Source organism: Panthera pardus, unplaced genomic scaffold, assembly GCF_024362965.1.
Source record: "Panthera pardus isolate Hobbes unplaced genomic scaffold, ASM2436296v1 HiC_scaffold_3, whole genome shotgun sequence".
In the NCBI taxonomy this organism is placed as follows: Eukaryota; Metazoa; Chordata; class Mammalia; order Carnivora; family Felidae; genus Panthera; species Panthera pardus.
The window spans coordinates 47079600-47098480 of NW_026526876.1; the positions used below are offsets into that span (position 1 = coordinate 47079600).

At 37.6% G+C, this 18881-nt stretch overlaps 1 protein-coding gene across 4 annotated transcripts in view; it reads left to right on the forward strand.

Moving 5' to 3' along the window:
* RPS6KB1 (ribosomal protein S6 kinase B1) overlaps positions 1-18881 on the forward strand; it is an 80321-nt gene that overhangs the window by 57207 nt on the left and 4233 nt on the right. The window contains exons 15-16 of one of the 4 annotated variants that reach the window (XM_053893094.1): positions 733-780; positions 14667-14840. In XM_053893094.1, coding sequence (XP_053749069.1) covers positions 733-780; positions 14667-14682 — 64 coding nt within the window. In that variant the 3' untranslated portion in view covers positions 14683-14840. Of the gene's footprint in view, positions 1-732; positions 781-2047; positions 3204-13282; positions 13616-14666; positions 14841-18881 lie in introns of those variants that run through there. The other 3 variants (XM_053893093.1, XM_053893095.1, XM_053893096.1) reach the window with 3 other exon arrangements.

An 18881-nucleotide genomic window follows, 5' to 3' on the forward strand; every position in this document is an offset into this window, starting at 1 on the left:
ATGATATTAAATGTATTCCGTGAATCTCCCCCATCTCCTCACAGCGATCAAAAGCCTTTACATTCTGAACCGAAAGCGTTTTACCTTTAATTTATAGAAATTGACGTCAAGTAAATAATAGTCTTTCTCCAGTCTCGAAATTAAATATTCCATACCATGTGCACTGAACTTACTTGGCAAGGGCTTTTCTTTCCTCACTACAAGAGACAATAAATGTGCACATATATATGTTATGAGTTGACCATCTAGTGGAAAAAGTGGTACTTTGTCTTTTTATTGGTCACTACCTGATTTAAAATCATTCACAACTTTGCCCAAGTTAGTTTAGTGGTTTGTACTTTCTGAGGCTCCTTAATCATGAGCTTCTTTGCACTTTATTTTTTCCTGTATCAGAATACAACTGAGTCCAGTGTTTAACCTCAGTTATGCACTTTGAGGCTGTAACATAAATCAGATTAGTTCTATCACCAAACTATTTGCCTTGGTTAGAGAGGCACTCTGTACTCCCCCTCCCCCCCCCCCTCCCCTGCCATTGGCATTAGATCTGCTTCTTACTGTTGATTAAGATACTGGTGTGTGTGTGTGTGTGTGTGTGTGTGTGTGTGTGTGTGTGTGTGTGTGTGTGTGTGTTTTAAACAAAAGTCTTCCTGACAAATTAGGTTTCTGGGTCAGTAAGGCTGTCTTAGCCCATTTGAGCTGCAAAGCTATAAACAACAAATTTATTTCTCACAGTTCAGGAGCCTACGAAGTCCAGCAAGGTTCTGGCAGATTTGGTGTCTGGTAAGTACTTGTTTCCTTCAGTATCTGTTTCCTAGTCTTTTTGCTGTGTCCTCATATGGTGGAAGGGTGGAAGGAGCTCTTTGGAATCTCATTCGTAAGAGCTCTGCCCTCATGACGTAATCACCTACCTTCACCTCCTAATACCATCACATTGGGTGTTAGGATTTCAATGTATGAATTTTGCAAAGGACACAAATACTAGGACTGTAGCAAAGGCTGAGGGCCAGGTTCTGGACTGCAGTGAATTTTTCAAGGAGACTTATCTGTGTATATATTCTTTCATTCCAGCAACAATACAACATGGATATTTTTACTTTAAACTTTAAAATGTATGATAATTTAGGGAAAGAGAAAGAGAGTCAGTCTTACTTAATCCAGCTATAGCTACAATGTGGCATCAATCTGTTTTAGTACATTGATAGTTTTAGTACATTAGGTACATTTTAAATTTAGTACATTTATACACCCCACTGTTAAATTCTCATTTTAACATATTCATAACACATTACAGATGTATTAGTACAGATTGAAAGTTTAGTATACTTGGAACTATATTCTACTCAAACAACTTCACTGAAAAGTAACGTTTGAAGAAGAGTACTGAATTGATGACAATATTTGACAATGAAAGACTTATCTCATAAATTTTCTTTCCACTAGCATCTAGAATGTTGGAAATGAATTAATTAAACAGCATTTAATGAGTACTTACTAAATGTCAATAATTGTTCTAAATGTTGGAGAGATAGATATTTTAAAAGGTATAGTCCCTCTCCCACAGTGAAGTAAGTAGGTAAACAAGACTCTAAACAAATAATTATAGTGTACTGGAATAAACACTATAATTGAAGGTTGTAGGAGATGCAGTGGAAGCAAGAAATGGAGCATTTAACTTTGTCAGGCAGGACCTGCTTCATTAAATTTGTGGTGTTTGAGATGAATCTTGAAGAATGTGTTGAAATTTGGTAAGATACAAGCAGTAACAGGACATTCCAGATAGAAACAACATTAGGTGGAAAGGCATGTTATTGAAATACTATGGCCCTTTGAAGGACTTAGTTTTTTGTTTCTGAAAGAGTAGGGTGCATATGAGGGAATAGTAAGAGTAAGTAACATTTTAATAGTAAGAGTAAGTAAGATTTTGTGGATCTCGTTTAGGAATTCATTCCATAGTTTATTCTAATGGCAAAAGGAAAACTATTGAGTTTTAAGCAGCAGAGGTTTTTTATGTTTTTTGTTTGTTTTTTGTTTTTATTTGTGTTTAGAGAGAGAGACAGAGCATGAGTCTGGAAGGGTCAGAGACAGAGGGAGACACAGAATCTGAAGCAAGCTCCAGGCTTCGAGCTGCCAGCACAGAGCCCGACATGGGGCTCGAACCCACAGACCTCAAGATCATGACCCGAGCCGAAGACAGACACTTAACCGACTGAGCCACCCAGGCACCCTGAAATAGTAGAGTTTTGTGACAAGATTTGCATTTTCTGAAAAATTCACATGCTGATCATTTATAGCAATACAAGCTCAGGAGATTATTCCGAATAGTTGGAAGTAGGAGATGAGAAGCTCTTAAACTCCTCAGTAAAATGGGATTCATGAGATTGGAGGGGTTAAAAGAAGATAGAATCATAGAATCAATAGGATTAAGTGTAAATTGTTGCAGTTATGCCCTCCTTCTCAAGCCAATTGTTCATGCCCACCTATTCCATATTCTTGGGTAGTCCCCTCCCAGACTGACTAACTCATGTGACTTGCTGTGGCCATTGGGATAATAGCAGTTGTAATTTAGCAGGGACTTGAAGGATGTTTGCACATTTGGGACTTGCCGTTTTATTGTTGACAACCCTTCTGCCACCATGTAATCAAATCAGTTTCGCTTCCTAGAAGATGAAGGACCACTTGGAGAGAGGCCCCAAGTGTCCCACCTATCTCAACCTTCCCATTTGAGGCCCCAAACATATGTGTGAGGCCATCCTAGACTGTCCAGCCCCAACTAAGATGGTTCAGACCAGAAGAATCAGCTAGTCAACCCACAGAATCACAGGACATAATAAATATTTACTTTTAGCCCTCAGATTTGGAGCAGTTTGTTTCATAACAAAAGTTAACTGATACCCTAAACGACCACGTAGATGTGGATTGGATAAGAAGTCATCTAAGATGAATCTCTCCTTTGTAGCTTGAGTGGGTGGATAAATCAATATTGGAAAGCTATGAATATTAGAACAAGTAAATTGGTGGTATTACCAAAGGTAATGAGAAATATGTATTTTTAAAGACAAGTTTTGGGAGGGATAACAATAAATTCAGTTGTGGAAATAGAATCTTAGGAGTTCTTGGAATATACAGGTGAAGATATCCATTGACTTTGATATAAAGATCTGGAGATCATAACTTTGGAGTAAAAGCTGTGGCTTTGAATGACATTGACCAATTCTCATTTATTAGTTTTGGGAGCTTTCTTTGTAGATTCCTTAATATTCTGTACTTAGACATTGTTGTCTATTACCAGATACAGCTTCTAACTTTCTAATCTGTATGCTTTTTATTTCTTATTGATTGGTTTGAACTGCCATTACATGTTGAATAGGAATGGTGAGAGTAGATGTCCTAGTCCTGTTCCTGATTTTAGGGAGAAAACAGGAAAAATAGTCTTTTACTATTAAGTGTTACCTATAGTTTTTTTTTGTTTGTTTGTTTTTTTTTTTGTAGTTAGGGAAGTTCCCTTCTTTTCTTAGATTACTAAGTTTTTATCATGAATAGATGTTGAATTCTGCCAAATGCTTTTCCTGCCTTTATTGAGAAATCAGTTTTTCTTCTTTAGTCTGTTAATATGATGAATTATGTCAGTTAATTTTTAAATGTTGACTCAGCCTTGCATTTCCAGAATAAAACACATTAGGTTGTAGTATATTATCTTTTTCACATGTTGCATTTTTTTTAAACTAATATTTTGTGGTGGATTTTTGCATCTATGTTTATGGGAGGTATTGCCTTTCTTATAATGTGTTTATCTGGCTTTGGTAACAGGGATGTGTTTCTGAATTGGAAATGTTTCCCCTTTTCCTGTTTTCAGAAAAGGTTGTATAGATTTAGTATTATTTCTTACACTATGATTTGGTAGATTGATGGTGAAGCCACTTGGCATATAATTTTCTTTATAGAGAAGTTTTAAATTACAGATTTAATTGCTTTAATATTTACAGGATTATTCAGGTTATGTATTTCTTCCTAAGTGAGCTTTGGCAATTTGTGCCTATGGATGAATTGTGTAATATTCTCTTAAATATCTGTAGTGTCTGTGATGATGTTACCCTTTCATTCCTAATTTTGGTAATTTGTGTCTTGTTTTTTTGGGTTTTGTTTTTTTTTTTTTGGTCAGTATAGCTAGAAGTTTCTAGATTTTGTTAGTATTTTCAATAAAATTTGTTTTATTTTGGTATTACTTCTTTTTCTCTGTTGTTTTCCTATTTTGAACTTTACTGATTTCTGCTCTTTATTATTTCTCATCTGTTTTGTATTTACTCTTTATATGGTTTCTAAAGGTAGAAGTTTGTTTGTTTGTTTTTAAGTAGGCTTTCTGCCCAATGTGGGGCTTGAATTCATGACCCTGAGATTAAGAGCCTCATGTTCTATTGACTTAGCCAGTTAGGCACCCCTCTAAAGGTAAAAGTTTAGATCATTGATTTGGGATCTCAAATTGGTTTCCATACAACACCCAGTGCTCATCCCAAAAGGTGCCCTCCTCAGTACCTATCACCCACCCTCCCCTCCCTCCCACCCCCCATCAACCCTCAGTTTGTTCTCAGTTTTTAAGAGTCTCTTATGCTTTGGCTCTCTCCCACTCTAACCTCTTTTTTTTTTTTTCCTTCCCCTCCTCCATGGGTTTCTGTTAAGTTTCTCAGGATCCACATAAGAGTGAAAACATGGTATCTGTCTTTCTCTGTATGGCTTATTTCACTTAGCATCACACTCTCCAGTTCCATCCACGTTGCTACAAAGGGCCATATTTCATTCTTTCTCATTGCCATGTAGTACTCCATTGTGTATATAAACCACAATTTCTTTATCCATTCATCAGTTGATGGACATTTAGGCTCTTTCCATAATTTGGCTATTGTTGAGAGTGCTGCTATAAACATTGGGGTACAAGTGCCCCTATGCATCAGTACTCCTGTATCCCTTGGGTAAATTCCTTGCAGTGCTATTGCTGGGTCATAGGGTAGGTCTATTTTTAATTTTCTGAGGAACCTCCACACTGCTTTCCAGAGTGGCTGCACCAATTTGCATTCCCACCAACAGTGCAAGAGGGTTCCCGTTTCTCCACATCCTCACCAGCATCTATAGTCTCCTGATTTGTTCATTTTGGCCACTCTGACTGGCGTGAGGTGATATCTGAGTGTGGTTTTGATTTGTGTTTCCCTGATGAGGAGCGACGTTGAGCATCTTTTCATGTGCTTGTTGGCCGGGATCTTATTTTTTGACATGAGCATGTAATTTTATGCATTTCCTTCTAAGCACTGCTTTGGCTGAAGCTCATAAATTTTGATATGTTGTATTTTTATCTGAATTCAGTTCAAAATATTTTCTAATTTCCCTGTGTTGTCGTCTTTGACCCATGGGTTACTAGAAGTGTGTTAATTTTCAAATATTTGTGACTTTTCTAGATATCTTTCTGTTATTTGTTTCTCATTTAATTCTGATATATTCAGTGAATGTACTTTCTATGATTTCAATTCTTTAAATTTTGTATTATGACCTAGAATATGATATGTCTTTTAAAAAATATTTTATTTTTAAGTAATCTCTACACCCAACATGGGGCTGGAACCCCAAGATCAAGAGTCACATGCTGTGCCAATCAAGTCAGCGAGGCACCCCTAGAATATCATATGTCTTGGTAAATGCTCCAGGTACACTTGAAAAGAATATATCTTCTGCTCTTGTTAAGGTAGAGTGTTCTACAAATGTTTTAGGTCAAGGTGGTTGATGGTGTTGTTCAGGTCTTCTCAATCTTTGCTGACTTTCTGTCTACTTATTCTGTCCATTGCTGAGAGAAGTCTCCGGCACCTGGGTGGCTCAGTTAAGCATCTGACTTGGGCTCAGGTCATGATCTCACAGTCCATGAGTTCAAGTCCCACGTTGGGTGAGCTCTAGTCCCACTTCAGGTGAGCTCATGCCCTGCTTCAGATGAGCATGGGCCCCACTTTGGGTGAGCATGGGTCCTTCTTTGGGTGAGCATAAACCCCGCTTCATATAAACATGAGCCCCGCTTCAGGTGAGCCCCACTTCTCTCTCTCTCTCTCTCTCTCTCTCTCTCTCTCTCTCTCTCTCTCTCTCTCTCTCCCCCTCTCTCTCCCTCTTTCTCTCTGCTTACTTGCATCCCCTATGTCTCTCTCTCAAAAAAAAAGAAAGAAACATTGAAGTCTCCAAGTATAATAATAAATTTGTCTGTTTATCTTTCCAACTCTTTAGTTTTTGCTTCATGTATTTTGAAGATATATATTTTTATAATTTTTGTAACGTTTATTTATTTTTGAGACAGAGACAGAGCATGAATAGGGGAGGCTCAGAGCGAGAGGGAGACACAGAATCCGAAGCAGGATCCAGGCTCTGAGCTATCAGCACAGAGCCTGACACGGGGCTCAAACTCACAGACTGTGAGATCATGACTTGAGCCAAACTCGGACGCTTAACCGACTGAGCCACCCAGGTGCCCCTGAAGATGTATTTTTAGGTCCATACACAATTACAATTTTTTTTCACACTTACAATTCTTATGTCCTCTTGGCAAATTGATCCTTTTAACATTGTTTAACATTGTATAATATCCCTCTTTATCCATGGTGATACGTAGCAGCTCCACTTCTTTTGACTAGTGTTTTTCCCATCCTTTTACTCCTAATCTATCAATAGGTTGCTTATTTTATTTTAGTTGAATCTTAAAAAAAAAAAAAAAACCTCATTCTGACAACTTTTTCTTTTAATTGGTATGTTTCGACTATTTACATTTAGTGTAATAATTGATGCTGTTGGACTTAGGTTACCCTTTTATTAATTGTTTTCTGTTTGTGTCTTCTTTTTAATTTTTCTCTTTCACCTTTTCTGCCTTCTTTTAGATTGTGTGGATACTTTTAGTATTCCATTATAATTTGTCTATTAGTTTTTTGGTTATTTGTTTAAAAAAATTTTTTTAATGTTTATTTATTTTTGAGAGAGAGAGAGAGAGAGAGTGTGTGAGCAGGGGAGGGGCAGAGAGAGAGGGAGACACAGAATCTGAAGCAGGCTCCAGGCTCTGAGCTCTCAGCACAGAGCCCAACATGGGGCTCAAACTCATGAGCTACAACATCATGACCTGAGCTGAAATCAGCCACCCAACCAACTGAGCCACCCAGGTGCCCCTGGTTATCTGTTTAGAAACACTTTTTCATTTTCTAATTTTTAGTTGTGGTAAAATACACATAACATAAAGTTTACTATTTTTAACTATTTAACTATTAACTATTTTTAGGTGTATAGTTCAGTATTGTTAAGTATATTCACACTGTTGTGCAACCATTCCTCAGAACTTATGCATCTTGTGAAACTGAAACCCATTAAGTAATAACTCCTCATTTTCCTTCTTCCCAAGCTCTGGCAAACACCATTCTATGTTCTGTTCCTATGAATTTGACTCCTCTAGATACATCATACAAATGGATTTATACAGTATTTGTCTTTGTGACTGGCTTATTTCACTTGGCATAATATCCTCATAGTTCCTTTATGTTGTAGCAGGTATTAGAATTTACTTCCTTTTTAAGGCTGAATAATAATCCACTTTGTGTACTACATTTTGTTTATTCATTCATCTGCTGATGGACACTTGGTTCCTTCCACCTTTAGGCTATTTTGAATAATCTGCCATAAATATGGGTATACAACTATCTCTTTGAGATTCAGCTTTCAGTTATTTTGGATATACCCCAGAAGTGGAATTATTATATCAATTTTTAATTTTTTGAGGAACTGCCATACTGTTTTCCTTAGTAACTACACTATTTTACATTATCTCCAACAGTATACCAGAATTTTAATTTCTCTACATCTTCACCACACCTGTTATTTTTTCCCTTCATTTCTTCCCTCCTTCCTTTTTAAAATAGTAGCCATTTTGTTAGATGTGAGGTGATATCTCATTGTTGTTTTCTTTTATACAGCTTTATTGAAATATAGTTGACATGTAATCATTATGGTTTGATTTGCATTTCCATAACGATTAATGATGTTGAGCATCTTTTCATATGCTTATGTTAGCCATTTGTATATGTTTTTGGAGATAATTGTTTTTAATGGTTCTTTTAATGATTATACTATACATCCCTAACCTTTCACAGTTTACTTCAAGTAAAATGTCAGAATCTTATATCCGTATAGGTGCCTTTGTTTTCCTCCCTTCTGATTATCATGTTGATTGCATTTCTGTCATTTGAAAACTACATCAAATTATGTTATAATTTTTGCTTATAATAGTCATACAAATTTTAGAGAAATTTAGTGAAAAAATAGCCTTTTATATTTATCTACCTATTTAGATTTATTTTGCTTTTCTTTCATTCCTAAAGTTCTAAGTTTTCTTCTTAAGGGAATCTTAGGGAATCAAAAGGGTATCATTTCCCTTTATCTTGAAGAACTTCTATTTCTATTAGTGCAGGGCTCCTGGAAATGTATTCTCTTAGTTTTCCTCATTCTTATAATGTTGTTACTTTCATTAATGAAAGATACTTTGGTTGGTAACTAATTTTGGTTAGATAGTTTCAGCATTTTACAGATACCTCATTGTTTTTACTCTCCAAGGTTTCTAATGAGAAACCCATAGTCATTCAAATCTTTGTTCCTTTGTATGTTATGTCTTATTTTCCTCTAGCTGGTCTCAAGATTTTTTTCTTTATCTTGAGTTTCTAGCAATTTTTGTTGTTGTTTAATTGAGGTATAATTGACATACGACATTATTGTTAGTTTCAGGTGTACAATGCAATGACTCAGTATTTGTATATCCAGCAATTTTATAATGATGTCTTTGGGAGTGGTTTTTTGTGTGTTTATCCTGTTTGAGATTCACTCAGATTCAAGAATCTCAGTGGATCTGTAAATTTACATCTTTTACCAAATTTTGTGGAGTTTTTGGTAATTATGTCTTCAACAACATTTTTTTTGTGTGCTCCAATCTCTCCTACAGTAGGTTGACTAATGGCTACCAAAGGACATCAAGACTTAATCCTAGAACTTAAAATATTACTTTATTTGGAAAGTGGGTCTTTGCTAATGTAATTAAGTTAGGGATTTTTGAGATAAGGCAGTTACGTTGGATTTTTTAAGTGGGCCCTAAATGCCATCACAAGTGTCCTTATAAGAGAGAAGCAAAGGAGGTAACACAAAAAGGAGAGGGCAGTGTGAAGATGGAGTAGAGGGAGAAATGACCACAAAAGCTAAGGAATGCTGATAGCTACCAGAAGCTAGAAGTGTGCAAAGAATGGATTCTCTCCTAGAGCCTCCAGAGGAATTGCAGCCCTTCTGACACCTTAATTTCAGACTTCTGGCTTCCAGAACAGTGAGAAAATGGTTTCTGTTGTTTCAAGGCACATAGTTTGTGGTAATTTGATATAGCATCAACGGGAAAGTAATATACCTCCAATGTACCTTTACATAGAAACTAATGCCCCTTTCTGGAACTCCAGTGAATGAATGTTAGACAGTGTGATATTGTCCCACAGGACCCAGAGGCTGTCTTCATTTTCTTTTCAATCCTTCTTCCCCCCTCTATTCTTCAGACTAGATAGTTTCTGTTGGTCTATCTTCAAGTTCCTCTATCACCTTTATCCTATTATTGATCTTATCCAGTGAAGTTTTTTATTTTGATATATTTCTCAGTTTTATAATTTCTATTGGTTTCTTTTCCATAATTTCTTTTTCTCTGCTGAGAACTTCTGTCTTTCCATTTTTAAGCATGTTCACTTCTATCTTACAGAGCATAATGATAATAACAATGTGATATAATAACAAATATATATTTGGTTTCTGCCCCTGGTTCCTGATAGAGCTTCTAAAACCATTTTAATTTCCTGACCGATGGGAATGATAGGAATATCTTACACAGAGGTTTAAACCCTTTGGAATTTCCTGGGTGGTAGGAGCATCCTTTGTTCTAATGAGGTGACTCTTGGTTAGCTCCTGGATAGTTTCAGGATTGGGGCTGGTCATCAGGAATACCAAGCCATGATTAGTTTAGTCCTTTCAGTCCTACCCTCCATCCTCAGGAAAGGGAAGAGAAGATGGAGACTGAGGTAACATTGAATCATACCTACATGATGGAGCCTCCATAAAAATCCCTAAACTACAAGGAGAGCTTCCGGGTTGCTGTACACATCCACTTGCCAGGAAGGTGGTGTATCCCAATCCCATGGGAGCAGATGCTCCTACACATGGGACCTTTTTAGATTTCACCCTGTTTACCTCCTCATCTGGCTGCTTGTATTCATTATAACATCCTTTATAAAAAACTGGTAGACATAAGTAAATCTGTCCTTGAGTTTTGTAAGCCATTCAAGCAAATTCCTAATTCTGAGGGGATGATTATAGGCCCCCTTAACTTTGTAGCCAAGTCAGACAAAAATCTGGGCCCCTTGGGGACTCACTCATTACTTGTGACTGGCATCTGAATTGAGGGTAGTCTTATGGGACTGAGTCCTTAAGTCTGTGGAGTCTGACATTAAGTTATAGGATACCCAGTAGTTATCCAGAGTTGGAAAATTAGGTGATGTGCTTAAAAAAAAAAATCTTCATACACTTGGTGTCAGAAGTGTTCTGTGGGCAGAGAAACAGTTTTTCCTTTAGTTGGTGTTAGAGAAATGAGATTTGCTAAAATGGCCCTTGGCTCAAGGAAACATGTGGTGTATGAAGAGAAAGAATGAAAGGATGGGGATGAGGAACCTCTGATCCCAGGATGGCTACCTAATTACCCATGGTATGAAACTGCAGCTGCACTGCAATCAGTTACTAAAGGTAAAAATTACCATTGGAATTTAGAAATGATGGTAGACCCAACCCCTGTAGAGTTGGCTTACTGTGGATATGTAAGGAAATGCAAAATAATAAGAAACATATTAACTGTACAATCCCTTGGTTATTGTTATCTGTAATATCTAAAGTGAAAGAAAGTGTGGTTAGGCTTTGATGCTAGACCAAGCTCAGATTTTGATTGGTGTGAGCTTCGTCCACTAGCCCCAGAGCTGCCCACAAAGGGAAAAAATATGCCAGAACAAAAGAAATTGCCTCTAATACCTCTGGTTGCCAACAAGGTAGTCAACATGGGGGGAAGGCAAAACCAAGAAACTACTGAGAACAGTGGGTATAGTGTAGGACTTGTCTCATTTTGTAGGTCAGTATCATCAGCTTTCTGAAGAACCTTTACTCAAATGGATTGTAAAAGTAACTAAATTAGGAGAAGTATCTTTGGTTTTAAATACTGCTGAGTGGAAGAGTTTGTTTGGGCTGGTACAGGACCCAAAGCTCACTGTTAAACAATCACAGATGGCTATACATGATTCAGACACACAGGTGGTTATTCCCAAGGGAACATTCATCCTGGTGGACTGGTTAAAAGCCACTGTGAAGTGTGTTTGTCTGAGAAAGCGGGGGACTGTCTAACTCCTCCTATAATTGCCAAGTGGAACCAATCCCAAATGAAGCAGCTGATGTGCTTTGTATGCAAGCCATGTGGGACTGGATCTATGATGACTGGTATATTCACTTGATGAATATGCTCATTACTCAAGTTATGGTAGATGCTGTGATTAGGGAGGCCTCTGTTGTAGGGGCACTCCATGTAACTTTACTGTTGCAAAAATCAAACAACATGATGAAAAGTCCTATCAGATTTGCTGTATGAGCTTCCCAGTGTAAGTTTTACTGAAAACAAGATCTTTAAAGTAATTAACAAGAAAAGCAGGGAAAGACAGAGGGGAGAGTCAGGGGACTTGTCTCAGCAGAGTGGAAGTTTATGGATGGTTATTGAGAAAAGGGAGGAGTGTGGTGGACACTGATGATGTTGAAACAAAGGTGTTGATACAGCACTATCAAAGTTGGGTGGACCAGTGGGATTCCCTATTAGTCCCTCAATGTTGAAAGGCCCCAAACAAGTCTGCTTCATTTACCTCAGTTTGGAGGAACTTAAAAAGCTAGAAGGTATAGATTACAATGAAAAACCCTACCCAGAATTGCTTGGGGTGATGGTTAGCTGTATTAATCAGGGTGAAGATTTAACTCTAGGGGCCCAAATCCTCTGGCCCGACCCCTGAGGCCATATGAACTTGTGTGGGTAACGTGATCAGGGAATAGAGAAATTTCTGGTACTCCTTTGCAACAGAGCTCCATGCACTGTGCTATGGAAACATGTTTATGAAGCCCTAACTTGGACTACAGTCAGATTGAGAAAATACATAAGAGTTGATGGGATTATAAAAATTAGAATGTTGAAGCAGGCTTTATGTAAAGAAATTGTGTCTCCTCTATCTGAATGTTTTATAGGAATGAATATTAGGTATGACTGGGGAACACCTTCCATAGTTCATGTTATAAAACCAGAACGTGTTAATGAAATCTGAATGGAAGCTACAGCTAAGAATGTAAAGGCTGATGGGATTAAGGTGAAAGTTTGGAGGAGAATTGATGTTTCAACAGGCCTTATGTGAAGTGATTGTGCCTCTACCTGATTGCATTATGGGGATGAATATCATATCTGATTGGGGAATATTTCAGCTACCTATTATTATAAAATAGAAGGCATATAAATCTGCCCTTCAAGCAATATTAATTGGACATGCTAAATGAAAATTAATGTTTGCATGAATCCAAACAATATAAAGTAGAAGCTGGAGTGCTGATATGGACAAATTCTTTGTGCAGTAACTGTATGTGGAGCATTCAGTGGGGCTTATCACAAAAGCCTAGGAGCACCTCTTAGCACTGACTATTGGGACTTTGGTCTGATGAATTTCCATTTGAAGGGCAATTAGTAGGTTACTATCAGACATTAATTAAAATGGCCATTGTGGGGTGTCTGGGTGGCTCAGATGCTTGAGCATCCAGCTCTTGATTTTGGCTCAGGTCATGGTCTCACAGTCGTGGGATCGAGCCCCATATCAGGCTCTATGTTGCGTGTGGAGCCTGCTTGAGATCCTTTTTCTCTATCCCTCTGCCCCCCCACCCCACTTCATGCATGTACGTGTGCTCTCTCACTCTCTCAAGAGAAAAAAACCAAAACACTGCCCTTGTGACTAAAGACATAAAATAATCTTGAAACCTAAAATGCCTTTGATGTCTTGGTTGATGTTGGAAAAACACTATACTGGGGAAGGCAGTGCCCAGAACAGTTCCATAATAAACTGGAAATGGTTTATTCAGGGTCATGCTACCTGTGGAATGCAAGGATGATGTATTCACAAGTAGGGGGCCTCTTTTCCCCTAGGCCTGACTTTGAAACTGTGTGAAGAGCTGCCAGATTCTGTCATCACTTGGATTGTGCCCAATAAACATCTCTCAGCTGACCAACAAATATCTCCTTGGTTCATGGATGGTAGTTGTAAAGTAAATGGACAACATTCTGTTTGGAAAACCACCACTCTGATCTGGAAGATAAAAATCAGCTAGGTGGGCTGATTTGTATACTGTTTTCTTAGCAGTGGTGGAAGAATTAAACAATGAATGATAACAATCTCTGTATTTCATTTTTTACCAACTCATGGATGATGGCCAATTAAAACCTGATACTCTGGATCCTATTAAAATCCTCTGAAGAATATTGATTTTTATTGTTGTCTTCAGCAGTCAGTTATCTTGGTTGGATTGAGACTGCAAAGTCTATTTTGACTTTTTTTCCCTTATGGATTCTAATGTTAGGACAGTTTCCAAGGCCTATGCAGTGTTCTTTTAGATCTGTCCTACATTTGTACTACTCAGGGGCTAGTCTTGGACTTGTGCTTTGCTTTATATTGCCATTCAGTTCTCAAGGAGTTTACTATGCTGCTTTGGGGTGCTCTGTGTATGTGTACTTCAGAAGTGAGCTCTGGATATATTCTGATTTGTGCACAGAACTAAGAGAACCCTTCTCCAGCTCTCTCCTCTGTGAGATTCTCTTCAGCCTCCTGCCTCTGTCCTATAGCTGGAATGATGGGTTTTATTCTCTAGGAGTTTTACTTGCCCGTGCCACAGCAAGAGGGAAAAATGGGGATTTCTTCCCCACAACTCTTTAAAATCCAGGGACCCATTTTCTGTTTCTCTGTCTATAAAGACAGGTTTTTTTTTAGGAGTTGTAGCTGCCACAGCCTCTCTGGGCACCCACCCGCCTGTAAAATTCTCTCTCCAGCCACCCCCATTCCCGACACACACACACACACACACATACACACACACACACACACACACACGTGAAACTCTCTCTCATATGGACCCCTCTTCCAATTTGATTCTTGTCCCCAATACTGCTCTTGTTTACCTTTTCAGAATGCTCAGGTAGTGGCTTTTGTGTTTCATCCAGAGTGTTTAGTTATAATCAGCAGTGGAGACAGGTGTTAGTGGACTATTCCTTGGCTGGTACTGGAATCTCTGAATACTTATTTCTTAAATTAGCTATTTAATATCTGTCTCTTCTACTATACTCAATGCCAATAAGGACTATTTGGGTTTTATTACTGTATCCCCATGACTAGTACAGTTCTTAGCATAAACTAAGAACTCAGTAAATATTTATTGAACATATGAATGAATGGACACTTTTCCGATCTCATCTTACTTGACATTTTTGTAGCATTCTACACTATGGATTGTTCTCACCTGGAATCTTTTTTCCCTAGGCTCCCATATTATTAAAGTCTACTGGTTTCCCCATTTGTCTAGCCTTCCTTTGTAGGTAAGTTGCTATTTCTTTATGAACCTTGCAGCTTTAGAAATTACTTTTGAAAAGGGGGCACCTACATAGTCTGCTCATATAGGCACACATAAATTCTTACTAATAAATTCTCAGTCACCATTTCATCATTTTAGAACCAAATAGATATTTGTTAACTGCATAGTGGCCCTCCTTTGCTATCTATCTTATTTCTGTTACTAGGCCCCATATAACTCTTTTTTCCCCTGCTTATCTAGTTTATTTCCTACACAAATTCTTGCTAGAGTATAATTTTCAAAAATTTAAAAACATGACTCTTGGGGTGCCTGGGTGGCTGAGTCAGTTCAGTGTCTGACTCTTGATTTCGGTTCAAGTCATGACTCCACGTTTTGTGATCGAGCCCTGTGTTGGGCTCTGTGCTGACAGTGAAAAGCCTGCTTAGGATTCTCTCTCTCCCTTTCTCTCTGTCCCTTCCCCACTCACATTCTCTCTCTCAAACTAAATAAACAAAAAAAGCCACATTACTCATTCAAATATAAAAAGAAGGTATTTCTAATATTTTATTCAACTCATTAATTAATGAGAATATATAAGATATTAAGACTGGTTGAAAGAGAAATTCAAGGGACAGAGAATTTATATAGTCAAAGGAATGCTGAAATAAATTTGTCAGTAGAGGCAAATTTCTGCATGGCAAGAGATATAAAATGTTACATCTCAGGTTATGTTTTTTCTAGATGAAAAACAAATCTCTGCCAGGAGATTTGTATTTATATGACTAAGAACAGGAATCATTTGCATTGCTCATCTGCAATTGCTTTGTTATCATTTACCTGTAAGTTAACCACTACCCCTGTAAAGTTGTAAAATAGCCTAGGCAATAGAAAGTCAAATCAAGATGCACATCTCTATACAATCAGGTAATTCCCAGAGGCTCTGCTAAATTATATCTTGCATTCCAGTGGAAGGATCCCAGTAATTTCTGCCTATTTCCAAGTTTTGAATGTTTTTTCTTTAAGGCTCTTTACCCTGGCAAGAAAACTTTACTTTTGCTTTTCTATAGCACCGGTCCCCTTTTCATCAGAATGTTTTTTTTCCCTTCCTTGTGCCCAGTTATTTCTCTCACTTTATTTAAATCTTGGCTCCATCTTGCTTCCTTTGAACACAAATTTTTGGTTTTCCTTCTGTCACCCTTATGTGATGTGGCTGATCCTCAGTTCACTTGCTAAACATTTAGAGAGTAATTAGGAGTGTTAGTTTTTTATTTTAAGGTATAGTAAGGTGGTATTATTTTTATTAAAAGTGGTCTTTATTGGGGCCCCTGGGTGACTCAGTTGGTTAAGCCCAGGTCATGATTCTGTGCTTTGTAGGTTTGAGCCCTGCATCCGGCTCTGTGCTGACAGCTTGGAGCCTGGAGCTTGCTTCAAATTCTGTATCTCTTTCTCTGTCTCTCTGCCCCTCCCCTGTTTGCACTCCGTCTCTCTGTCTCCCCAAAATAAATAAATATTTTTAAAAAAATTTTTAAATGGTCTTTATTGGTTTGGTATGTGTATATATGTGTGCATATATATATATATATATATATATATATATATATATATATATATTCTCAGTTTTACTTTAAGCTTAAGCTCCTGGTGTAAATTACAAATGATGTGGGTTTTCATTCTTTTTTTTGTTTTTTGGTATAGAAATTGTATCCATTAATTCAGGGATGTAAATACATAGTACTTGTGTTATCACTTTACCTACCTATACCTATGGCAGATAATTGACAGTGATACCAAACTCATTCTTATTCAGTCTGAACTCAGCCTCAGATTCATTCGTAATATGTAAGTCCAGCCATTCACTATCAATCAGTTGAAGTCGATACAAGGTGAACATGTGTTAAGTAATACTTTTAGGAAAAATGTCATAGAGCAGTCTGGTTTAGAGTTGGCATATAGGGAGGTAATCTTTGTCTCTCTTTCAAAATAAAAATATCTTTGTTATAAGGTAATTAGTTGTATAAAGTTGATTATAATCTTAAAAAGTATGTTTTCCTTAATACAAATCAAAACCATAATATACTACCTTAATCCAGTGAGAATGGCTAGAAACAAAAAGATAAGAAATAACAAGTGTTGGCAAGGATGTGGAGAAAACAAAATCCTCATGCACTGTTGGGAATGTGAATGTAAATTGGTGCAGCCACTGTGGAAAACTATGGAGGTTCCTCAAAAAATTAAAAATAGAAATATATGATCCAAAAATTCCACTATTGGGTATTTACCCAAAGAAAACAAAAACACTAATTCAAAAAGATATATGCACCCCTATGTTTATTGCAGCATTATTTAAAATAGCCAAGATCTCTGGGGCGCCTGAATGGCTCTAGTTGGTTAAGCATTTGGCTCTTGATCTCAACTCTGGTGTTGATCTCATGGTTGTGAGTTCAAGCCTTACATTGGGCTCTGCACTGGGCATGAAGCCTACTTAAATAAATATGAATAAATGAAAGAAAAGAAAATAGCCAAGATCTGGAAGCAACCCAAGTGTTCATCGATTGATGAATGATTAAAGAAGATGTGGTGTATATATACAATGAAACATTACTCAGCTGTAAAAAAGAATGAGGTATTGCTATTTCTGGCAGTATGAATGGACCTAGAGGGTATTATGCTATAAGTGAAATAAGTCAGACGGAGAAAGACAGATACCACATGATTTTACTTACGTGTGAAATCTAAAAGACAAAACAAAAAGCAGAATCAGACCTATAAATATAGAGAACAAACTAATGGTTGCCAGAGGGGAGGGAGGTAGGTGGATGGGCAGAATGGGCGAAGGGGAGTTGAAGATACAGGCTTTTAGTCATGGAATGAATAAGTCATAGGGATAAAATGTATAGCATAAGAAATATAGTCAGTGGTGTTGTAATAGTGTTGTGTGGTGACAGATGGTAGCTATACTTGTGGTGAGCATAGCATAAGGTATAGAGTTATCAAATCACTATGTGGCACACCTGAAACTAATGTCAACATTGTGTATCAACTATACTTCAACTTAAAAAATATAGATAAATTGAAGGGTGCCTAGGTGGCTCAGTTGGTTGAGTGTCCAACTCTTGATATCGGCTCAGGTCATGATCTCATGGTTCATGAGATTGAGCCCCATGTCAGGCTCTATACTAACAGTGCAGAGCCTGCGTGGGATTCTCTTTCTACCCCCCCCCCCCCCACCCCGCCAGTTGTGTGCATGCATGTACACACACCTGCTCTCTCTCTCAAACATTAAAAAAACTTTTTAAAAATATAGATAAATTGAAAAAAGGAAATATGTTTTCCTTTTTAGCTAAACACCCAAATTACCAAAGTAGATACATTTCTTTTTTTTAAGTTTTTAAAATTTTTATTTTTTATTTTTATTTTTGAGAGAGAGACAGAGCAGGAGCTGGGAAGGGTCAGAGAGAGAGGGAGACACAGAATAGGAAGCAAGCTCCAAAGTAGATACATTTCTTATATAAAAATTTATTTGTATCATGTGCTTTAGTGGTTAACCATATGAAAAAAAAGATATGGATATATTAACCTATTATCAATGGCCTTTTATTTTTTTGTGACTTCACAACTTTTATTTGTGTTGCTTGTGCTTTGTCTTGAAAATTTCTTCTCCTGGGGCACCTGGGTGGCTCAGTCGGTTGAGGGCCTGACTTCAGCTCTGGTCATGATCTCGCAGTCTGTGAGTTCGAGCCCCACGTCGGGCTCTGTGCTGACAGTTCAGAGCCTTGAGCTTGCTTCAGATTCTGTGTCGCCCTCTCTCTCTGCTGCTCCCCCACTCATGCTCTGTCTCTATCAAAAAATGAATAAAAAAGTTAAAAGATAAATACGTAAATAAAAAGAAAATTTCTTCTCCCTTTGCCCCAACAATGGGCAGGGAGAAGATAGCAAAAAAATAAAAGACATCTCTCTTTATTGCACATGGACGCATTATTCAGGCTCACCTGGTGAAGTTTAGGGGGAGTCTTGTCACATTCTCAGATCCCTGTTCAGGAGACGGGTAGGTTACTGGAGTGGTATCACATGTGAGAGGGGTATCTCCAGGTCCTAGCTATTGGTCCTGTGCTTCCTGGTTCTCCATGCCTTCCTGGCCCTGCTTCCCTCAGTGACCTCTCCAGTGTATCTTTTTAAAATGTATT